The sequence below is a fragment of the Cibotium barometz genome, chromosome 12 (genome assembly GCF_041138505.1).
Source record: "Cibotium barometz isolate CiBa-2024 chromosome 12, ASM4113850v1, whole genome shotgun sequence".
Classification (NCBI taxonomy): Eukaryota; Viridiplantae; Streptophyta; class Polypodiopsida; order Cyatheales; family Cibotiaceae; genus Cibotium; species Cibotium barometz.
In genome coordinates, this window is record NC_141057.1 from 44,980,227 (window position 1) to 44,990,768 (window position 10,542).

Here is a 10,542-nt window from a genome sequence, read left to right on the forward strand (position 1 = left end):
AACTAATGCAAGTGGCTTTGCAGTTGGTGGAATCCTTATGCAAGATGGAAGGCCAATAGCCTTACGAAAGCTAAGCCTCGTGAGAAAATTTATGTAGTCCACAACTTGGAACCTTTGGCAATCACTCATGCATTGAAGATATGGAGACATTATCTTCTTGGACAAAGATTTACTCTGGTTAATAGACCACAAAAGGTTAAAGTGGATATTTACCCATAGTGATCTTAATATGCGTTAGAGGAGATGGATGTAGATATTGCAAGAGTTTGACTTTGAGATCAACTATAAGTCAAGAAAATAAAATGCAGCTGTAGATGCTCTATGTTAGAAAGTATCCTTGCTTGCTCTATAACAGTTCTATCAAATCCACTTCTTATAGAAATCAAGGACAAGCTTGGGAGACGAATGTATTCTCTTTGCCCCAATTATTGCCTTGTTGATACAAGAAAGTAAAACTGTTTAGGAAATGAACAAGGTACAAGAGAGACCCTTGGGGATGGGAATTAATTACACAAGTGACACATGGCTAGCACCATGTGCATGAAGATGGAAGCCACCATAATCTTCCCCTCCTTTCAATCTACCATGAATATAATATTTTTGATATTAAGGCATTGGATAAGGTACTCTTGTAGAGGGTAGCTCAAACTCGATGGATCAAATTACTATGAAACAAATTTGTTGATCGTTGTGTAAATCTGAGAAATACTAGGTTGTGTATGGAGACAAGCTCTTGGATGTATTCCTAACCTTTGCTAATAAATAGAAGATGATTAAATCTAAAACAAGCTTTGGCATGATTGTAATTATGAGTCATGACTTTCTTAAAAGGTTACCTCAAGCAAAAATATACAAAGTCCCTTATCTTAATTTGACGAAACTCTTTTAATATAAAAAAGAAAAAATTACCAATTTGACCCTGAATTATGCCAAAATTCCATATTTGACCATGTATTTTTAAAAATTCCCAATTTGATTCTAGAATTTTCAAAATTCTCAATTTAACCCTAGTATTTTCAAAATTCCTATTTTGACCCTACCAAATTGGTCTTAGATTTGACTAATATTCTCATATTGACTCTCGTATTTTTACCATTTCTAATTTGGCCATATTGCTCATCAAAATTATCATTTGGCCCTAAAATTTGCTATAATTTCCACATTGGTCCCAAAAACTAAATATGCCACAATTCTCACACTTGCAAAGCACCCATTGTAGTAGATTCCTGAAATGATTTAGAGGATTGTGTTTAGAGGAGTGATTATCATTTTTTTGTTTCAAGAAGATTGTTGGTCTGGTATGTATGGCCTTTGTATTGTCAAGACTCAAACTAAGATGACAAATTGCGAGTATTATAATGCCAATTTAAGATGCTAAATATCATGTGTCTTTTATTATCCATTTCTTCTACTTTCTTGCAAACTTCTACTATAATTTAGGGAGCCATTAGTTTTTGGGGACCAATGTACAAATTATAGCAAACTTAGGGTCAAATAGTAATTTTGATGAGCAATACGGCCAAATTAGAAATGGTAGAAATACAAGGGTCAATATGAGAATTTTAGTCAAAATTAAGGTCAATTTGGGAATTTGGTAGGGTCAAAATGGGAATTTAAAAAATACTAGGATTCAATTGGAAATTTTAAAAATACTAAGGTCAAATTGAGAAATTTTGAAAATACTAAGGTCAAATTGGTAATTTTCTCAATATAAAATATTGTTTAAGAAAGGAATTTTGAATTTCCCAAATATATAATGCACCAAAACAATATCCACTAAACGACTCTCTCACTTAAATAAAAATGAACGATATCCACCAAACGTTGATAGAGAGAAAAAGCAGCTCTCTCACTGTGGAGTGACTATGGCGATGGCGTCTGCTAGCACAGCATCCTCATCGTCTGCTTTCACAGCAGCTGCCGCCATGAACACAACGGCAAAATCCATCCCGTCAACATCCTCTCTTCTACCTTCGATGGGCCTGCGCATTGCGTCCTCGCCGCTTTTGCTCTCAGGTAAGGGTTTGCCCTCGTTTTCAGCTAGGGTTAGGTTGATGCCATGGCGGAGGTCGAAGTATACACCAGCGATGGCGGTGGCGCTGCCCGTCTTGACATTCGAAGGGGAGAACTCGGGCGGCGAGGTGGAGCTGGACTTGAAGTGCGCCCGCCCGGAGACAGCTCGGGCAGTGGTGCACAGAGGCTTAATAACAGAGCAACAGAACAAGAGGAGAGGGACGGCCTCAACCCTAACAAGGGGGGAGGTGAGGGGAGGGGGAAGGAAGCCCTACAAGCAGAAAAAGACCGGGCGGGCTAGGCGGGGATCTCAGAGGACACCTCTCCGCCCCGGAGGGGGGGTCATCTTTGGCCCCAAGCCCAGGGACTGGTCCATCAAGATCAACCGCAAGGAGAAGCGCCTGGCCATCAGCACAGCCCTCCAGCGAGCGGCCGGCAGCTTCATTGTTGTTGAAGACTTTGAAGATTCCATCGAACCTAAAACCAAGGTCTTCATCTCTGCCATGAAGCGATGGGGCGCTGACCCTACCAAACCCTCGCTGCTCTTCACCATGAACGCCACAGAAAACCTTCTCAAGTCCAGCCGTAACCTCAGCACCCTCATGCTCATGACCCCCCGTAGCCTCAATCTCTTCGAAGTCCTGAAGGCGCAAAAGCTCATCTTCACCAAATCAGCCGTTGAGTACCTCAATGAGCGCTATAGCGCTGAAGGTATTTTTAAAAACCCTAAACTGTGTGTTTATTAAGGTTTTTCGTTAGGGTTCACCGCTTGCAAATGGTCAGGTTTTCTCTCTGCACATCTGTTCTGTAGCATTTACTGAACGCAAATGTGTTAGGGTTTACTGTGTGGAAATGCGATCTTTATGGTTACTGTCAGAAATGCATATTTGGCTGCACTGGGAATGTATAACAGAGCATATGCATACCTGCACATGCATGTTAATGCCTACTGCCAACAAAATGTCCACTTTAGAGTTGCCACTGGCAAATGAGCAGCTGGATTGAATGTCTACTATTCAAATTTATTGGCAACGTGCAATATTTGTATATGCAGATGTCAATTAAATTGCATTTATCTATCCAGTGCATAGCTTAGATCATGTAGAGGGTTTCTCTTTAGGGTTTAGTACTTGGAATTGCATTATTGCTAGGGATTTTACTTTTGTGCCAACTATCCGGCATCACATGCCTGTGGTTAATGTTCATACTTAATAACTTTTAGAACACTGAAGCATACACTGAGAATGCATTCCTCTTGCAAGCTTGGAATCGCATGTTCTAGAGCACTGTTAGCATCAGGATGTCAAGATTGCACTCTCCGTCTTGTTTGGTAGCCAGATACATGCATGGCCTTCTGTGTTGGGCAGTTGCAACAATGCTTTACGCATGCGAATGATTCAACAGTGATCTCCTCAGTTTTGCATGATCGGTTACATTCTTATCTACTCCTTGTATGCATTATCCAGATGTAGATGGAGACGAGGAAGATGAGGATGATGAGGAAGAAGCAGTGGATGAGGAAAGTGCAGAGGACGCAAGTTCTTAGCATATCAATGGTATGATACATAGTTCTTTTGTCCTCCCTGAGGTCTTGTTTTATGTATGGTTGAAGTATGGAAGGAAATTCAGCATTTAGCCAACACTTATACAAAGCAAAAAAACCCATGTCTATTGTGGTTCGCGAATGGCAGAACATCTTCAAAAAAATATGCATTGCTCCTTCACTACACTTGCATTCTGCCGGTAGCTCTCTTTGGTAGAGTTGGCAGTCAAAAAAAAGGGCTTTATTTGGTCTTGTGAAGTTGAAGGATGATTCGTAGAAGCTTTTTTGAAACTTATCAGGTTTGCTGGTGCTTTGTTACATCTTTGGAGTGGAAGCATTTTTTTTTCTGGGTATGTCTGGTTAGATATCTACAGTTAGGTTGTGAAGAGAAAATTAATAGAGGACTTACATCAGGTGAAGTTTCAAGACATCTGGGACCAACAGTTTATAACCACGTAGTGTGAATTATAGGAGGATGCATGGTACATTGTGAACCTTCACGGTTCGCATGACAACCTAGAAATAATTATGTAAACAAGTCTCAAGCCCATTTCTCATGGGCTTTCACAGTCAAATTTTCAGAAGCTAAGAAAATGTAGAAACGGCATTTATGGATGCTTATGAGCTGCGTCAAAATTTTTAGGAATGGGGAATGGAGACTCAAATAAGGCCCATGTCTCAGCTTCCAAGAAGAAGAAAGTGGAGGCCTGGGGTGTGAGTTTGGAGTTTACATGAAAGGTAAAGGAGGTGAGAGTGGATTGAGTAGCTTGGGGGACATGGTGGAAAGCTGTGGCAAAACTTTATAGGTAGGCTTAGAGCTGCATGTTAAAGACTTTGTTTTCTCCAGACAAGGTCACACAAATGGATGGTTACAAGTGATGTTCCAAGGGTTTGGAGGTCTTGATGGTTTTTTTCTGTAATTCTGGAAGCATGTGTGCATGTTTTAGGCAATAGTGCTTATTTGCAATCATTATTTTTAAACACAAACACAAATTGATATCCTGCCAAGATCTTGGTACATAATTAATTGGCATGGAGAGACATCTGTGGTAGTGATGAAGCTTGGCCACAAAACATGAGTAGTATAGGAGACCAATGCAAGAGCAAGATTTATCGTCATTCCTAAATGATGTGTAGACGACTGGTTAAACAATATGGGAAACTTTAAAGGGGACTTGACCTGTTACCCCCGACGAGACCCATTTGAGACTAGACAATTAATGCTAATTTTTTAACTCACTGTTTACCTCTACATGACCCATGCGCTGGTGGATACAGCACCACGTTAACTACTAAGACTGGCAATATTAAGACTGCACATATTGCCTCTGAACCGTACTTTAGTTTGAAAGCTTATGCTTACTTTTTGACTTTATGGTCTATGTATTGGTACGATGGCGTAGGGTACTTGTCCTTGAGGTCCTCCTCTTCATCTTTGAAGAGCAAGCAAAGTGGTAGGCTTGTCAATTGCTTCGCCAGCCTCATAGGCGGCCTGGGCAGGTTGTGCGCTGCCTGGACAGCATGTGCTGAGGCAGTCAGAGCATACAGAAAAAGGTACATATTATATGCATATTTAAAGGGCATTAATTCAGGTTGTGGGAGACAATTCAGCAGGCCGACCCCTACATGAACCCCCCAACCAGCAGATGAAAGGGCTGTATAAGCATAAGCTAGAGAGTCTTTTCAGCATCTCACAATTCACAAGGGGCTGAAGAATTCCAAGGGCCAGGACAGCCAAGGGGAATCCTAAAGCCAAGGTGAAGGTTGAAGGTGAAGAGTTGGATTTGTGTTACTTTTCTCATCATTCTAATAAAGCAAATACACCATCTGTGGTGGGGGCCCTACAGAGGGTATTCAGGACACAATACTGTGTCCAACTCTCTCTCTCTCTCTCTCTCTCTTCTGCACATATCTCTCTATCTCGTGCGTTATCTTCGTCACGAAAGATTGCTGAATTCTGTCCATTGAAGGAACCGATTATATTCATCAAGCTTCCGCATGTTATATCAATGTTAGAATTTTGTGTGGAAGTGGCCCTTTTATTGGCACATGTATTTTCCCATGTTTTTACTAGTCGTGGGCTGATTTATGCCAGTCAGCCAGGTTCATGTTGCTAGTTGGTCAGCTTCATGACCTCCTTTATAAAAGCCTCCTCTCATCACTTGTATTCATTCAATCCTCAAGCACATTGTAATGCCCATCTGCTGGCTGTCACCATCGTAAGCCTCTTGCTAATCAATCAAGTGATCTTGTCTGCAATCTTTGTGTCTTCTTGTCTTTCTCTCTCTTCCTTTGTCTATACTTTTGCCTGGGCATACTCCAACATGGTATCAGACATCTAGGTTCTGGCTGCGTTTCTATTCGGCATCCCCCCTCCTCCTGTGTTTTTGGTGTTTTTGCTCCGTTTTTCTCAGTGGCTGTGTTTTCTTCTGGAGGCTGTGTTTTGTTCTTCTTCGGGCTCCTCTCCTCATCAGCGTTTTTTTTTCCATCTTGTGGTGCTCCTGCTCGTGCATCATCTGCAAGGCGTCACGGTGCAACCTTTGTGGCCTGGGTTTTTTCTTGCTTCTTTGAGCAGTTTCTTCTGCGGCTGGTGGTGTTTGGTCTGATTTTTGCAGCAAGGACAATAGTGGAGGGTGATGTGTTCGCGTGTGGTGCAGCCGGAGTCCCGACAAGCGGCCTCGACAGCCTTGCTTCTTCCCCGGCTTCCCCTCCTTCGGGTTGGGTCTTTCTAGTTTGTTTTGGTGGACTGTTTTGCTGCTGTCCAGCCACTTTCTCTCTCAGTTTTGAGAGGGGGCTAATTGATCCTCGTGCCTTGCTCTCTTGGAAAGTGCTCGAGAGGAGTCTTGGAGTGCTGAGATTTGCAATTTTTTGCGGCATATTTTGTTGTTGTGGATATGGTTCCCCCTGTACGAACCAGGAGGACAAGTTGGATTGAACCAACTATGCTCATTGGAAACTGAATCTACGGATCAGGTTTATTCATAAGGCTCTATGGGAGATTGTTCAAGGTAGTGAGAAGAAGCCTGAGCATCCTCAAAACTCGAGGCGTTGGACCTAGAAACAAGAGGATGAATTTCTTGCAGAATTACAAGGCTGGGAGGATCGTGATTTGAAGGCGCACTCTGTGCTTGTGCGGACAATTACGAAGGTCTCACTAGCCCGACAAACTCTTGCCAGTGCACATCAAGTTTGGTCCAAGTTGGAGGATCTCTATGCTCAAGATTCCTCAATGAGGGTAGTTACTCTAAGTAACTCTACAGTTTGGTATTTTTTGCTGGTAGTTTGATGCCTTTGTTTTTAATGAAGGCCAAGGTTATCCATGACCAGTTATTACTGGCATTGGGTGTTGCCTTGTCCTTTGCTTAGTTGGTTGCACTTATCCTCACAAAGCTTCCACCAGAGTACGATGTGGTTTATCAAGCTTTGCGGTGCCATGTCACAGAAAGCAAGTTGGATTTTGATGACCTAAGCTCCTTTCTCTTGGAAGAAGAGTCTGTCGTCATTTCATAGGGTAAGGTCAAGATGTCTCTTAATGATCAAGATCAGGCACTTGCTTCAGTACAGAAGAAAGGTCAGACCCGGTGCTCTACTCTTGTGGGAAGAAAGGACATTTGTCTAAAGATTGCTTGTCCAAGAAGAAGAAGAAGAAGAAGGGCAAGGGCAAGGGCAAGTCTTTATCCTAGAAGAAGAGCAAAGACAAGACACATGACAGTGATTCAGATGCGTCTAGTGACTCATCTAAGGCTCCCAGGGCACTTCCGGCCGAGGAGGACCAGGATGGTGTTCTTCTCTAGTTATACAGACAGTTTCTCCCCATGTGCTTCCAACCATAGGAGGCTTGTGGGCGGGAGAGGGGGTTGATATTAAGCAAGCAATTGGTATTCCCATGGGTACCAATTGTGCCGTCTTTATTGCTAATTTTTTATTTTTTACTTATGAGTTTGATTTTATGGAACGCCTTATTTCTGCTAATACTTGTCTTGTCTTTCTTCACAAACTTTGTAATGTGAGACGTTTGGTAGATGACGTCTTCGTTCTCGACATTCCTTCCTTTCAAGAGTTTTTGTATATCAGTCCAAATTCCTTTGGTGGAGGGATCTATCCCAAGGAATTTTGCGAACTTAACCGCACCTCGAATAGCGATAGTTGTGCTTTTTTAGACCTTAAGATCGCTCAATCATCTTCAAGCTTCATAGTAGATATTTATGACAAACGCTTATAACCTGAATATGCTAAGATCATTCGGATGCCACACTTTTCTTTTCCAAGATTTCTGGTAACAGTTGGTGTTATCTGCTCTCAACTTTTTAGATTCTCTCGTCTTTGCTCTACTAAATTTGCCCTTATCTCTCAATCATGCCATCTTATTTTGCTGCTTATCGAAAAAGGTTATAGTTTCAATAAGATTTTGAGAAAGGTTCATTCTTTCATGAATCGTAGTAAGTTTATCTTTGGTATTTCAGCTTTTGGAATGTTTAAAATGATAAGGAGTAAGTTTTATAAAAGTGAGGAGCTGAAAAGCCTACTTAATTCATAATTCAATGCTCTTTTTTGTAAAAGTGGCTTGTTCTAGCTTTGAGTAGGGTTTGTTGTTTTAACTTATAGTAGGCCTTGTTTAGTCTTTTCTTTCTTGCTCTAGCTTAATATAGACTTAGTTTGGTTCTTTCCTATGTTTTGTAATTGTCTATTGTTATACCTTAGAGCAGACTTTGAGTGCTAGTCTCTATCATGGCTGAGTATGCCCATCACCTCCGGAGAGTGATAGAAACCAGTTCGCTGGTTTTATAAAGCATGTTCTTTTGGACTAACCTTATACAAACCTGCACCTACTCTTGGGCACTAATGACGTGAGTAGGGATATCATAGCTTATTGTCCACGCTATACATGATATACAGTTGATGAACCTACACTTCATGTTCGGACAGACATTGGAGTTAATGGTTGCACTTTTGAGTCGAAGTCTTTTTTAAAAGTTTAGCTTAATGTTTGGTTCTAGCTCTTAGTGCTTTAGGTCTAGAGTTTACAGTTTGTTTTGCTATTTTGCTATTTTGTTTTTTGTTTTTTGTTGTTGTTTTTTTTTGTTTGTTTGTTTTTGTTTTTTGTTTGTTTGTTTGTTTTTTGTTTTGTTTTGTTCTTGTTTTTTTTGTTAATGTCTTAATTAAAAGTCTTCGTTTGATATTATCTTTTGATTTCCTCTCCTTAGTACCTAGGTTTGTTAGTTTATTTAATTTTGATCTTTCAAATGCTTTGTTTTTGTCTTAAGTGTACAGTAAGTTTATCATTAGTATGTATGTAGCATTTCAAAACCCCAGTAATCCTGAGCATCATATGTTACATAATACAGGGCAGTATGTGCTATTGCAGACAGTAAAGTAAGTTTATCAGTAGTATGTATGTACCATTTCAAAACCCCAGTAAACCTGAGTTTCATATGTTGTGTAATGCAGGGCAGTATGCGCAATTGCGGGTGGATTCTCTTTTCTCTTTCAAATTGTGGAGTTTTATGAGACACTTCAGCTCATTGCAGCCCCCAACATGGCAATTGTTTGCGCTGGGGGAATGGAGCCTACTGTAGTTCTTAGTTTGGTGACCTTTCCACCCTGTAATGAAGCATTGATGGATCTCAGAGATCCTTTGAGGCCTTCTATATAGCATTGCCCATTTACTTGTCTTGTTTGTTGAAGTATTTGGCTTGTTGGCATAGAGACAATCTAAGGCTTTGAGGCCTTCTATATAGCATTGCCCATTTACTTGTCTTGTTTGTTGAAGCATTTGGCTTGTTGGCATAGAGACATTCTAAGGCTTTAGCAGATTTTTCTGTGACAACACTCGAAGAATAGCTTTATTTTTTTGAAAGTTCACTGTTTGTCTTGGGCTAAAAACTGTATGAAGCTATTGTAATTTCGAAGCTAGATCAAGACTTGTGTGGCAGATTAAATGCTTATTTTCTTACGCGTGGCCAGCTTGTTTTCTGGACAGGCCTTTCAGACTATCTTTAGTGGTGCATATGCCCTATCAACTACTTTTTTGTTGTAATAATTCTTTCTATTTGTTATGATCCTTAGTGCTAGGCTTCGTTATGGCTGAGTCTGCCTTGTATTTCCGAAGCTTTGACAGAAACTCAGTACACAGACCTTTGTATGAATGTATGCTCTTATGTGTGTGTGTGCACGTGGGGCATGTGTGTGTGGGAGCATATATTGATACCAAGTTCTACACCCCACTATTGGGCACTGATGACGTTAGTGGGGATGTCATAATATCTAGTCCATACTATGCATGATGGAGTTGATGGTTTATTTATTGTCTTGTGGGTGACTACCATGAGGCTGTTCTTGGATTCATCTAGGGATATATATTGTCTACACGATGTGCCACAGAATCTTTTTGTAGCATTCTGGTCCCATCATTGAGGTGGAGGTTTTATGAGAAATCGCTAACGTCTATCATGTGTTTTAACCTTCTCATAACACATTCGTAGTAACTTCTTGTTGATTGAAAGATGTACCAAAAAAAGTACGTGCTTCAACAAGTCTCATAACAGATTTCATGGATCTGGACCCTGACCATAATTATGATCCTCGCTGTCACTACGTGTTGGACTGAAGCTGTTTGTGTATGTTCGCATCACATGCCACATGTAAAGCAGCCTTCCTTAATATATTTCTTCAACGAGTCTCATGAGAGTTTCATGGATCTGGACTCTTGCATAATTGCGTGCCACATGTAAAGCAGCCTTAACATATTTTTCCTCACTTCTTTTCGTTAAAACAATTTTGCCTGATCTGTTCGAACTCTCACCAAGATAAGTCGATAAGCTTCATCATTGGAGGATGAGAAGTCTCAGAAGGCATGGGCTAGGCTAGTCTAGGTAGAGCTATCTATGTAGGAGTCTAAGTCAGCATCATGCATTGCTGGCCTCTAAAAAGGGTGTCTCATAATGATATGTAGTGCATGTTTTTTTTTTTGCATTTTTTAATGGAGT

The 10,542-nt window shown here is 40.8% G+C and overlaps 1 protein-coding gene across 2 annotated transcripts; it reads left to right on the forward strand.

The window, feature by feature from the left end:
* The first annotated feature begins 1,803 nt into the window (after positions 1-1,803).
* Positions 1,804-9,488, forward strand: RPL4 (ribosomal protein L4). Of its 2 annotated transcripts, XR_015267123.1 has the most exons (4): positions 1,804-2,724; positions 3,480-3,569; positions 9,005-9,273; positions 9,359-9,488. XR_015267123.1 is itself a non-coding variant. In XM_086806556.1 (3 exons), the coding sequence occupies exons 1-2, from the start codon at positions 1,866-1,868 to the stop codon at positions 3,557-3,559; spliced, it is 939 nt and encodes a 312-aa protein (XP_086662682.1). In that variant the 5' UTR covers positions 1,804-1,865; the 3' UTR covers positions 3,560-3,569; positions 9,005-9,488. The 2 variants fall into 2 exon arrangements, 1 of the variants encoding a protein (XP_086662682.1); XM_086806556.1 differs by having other exon boundaries at positions 9,005-9,488.
* The last annotated feature ends 1,054 nt before the right edge of the window (positions 9,489-10,542 follow it).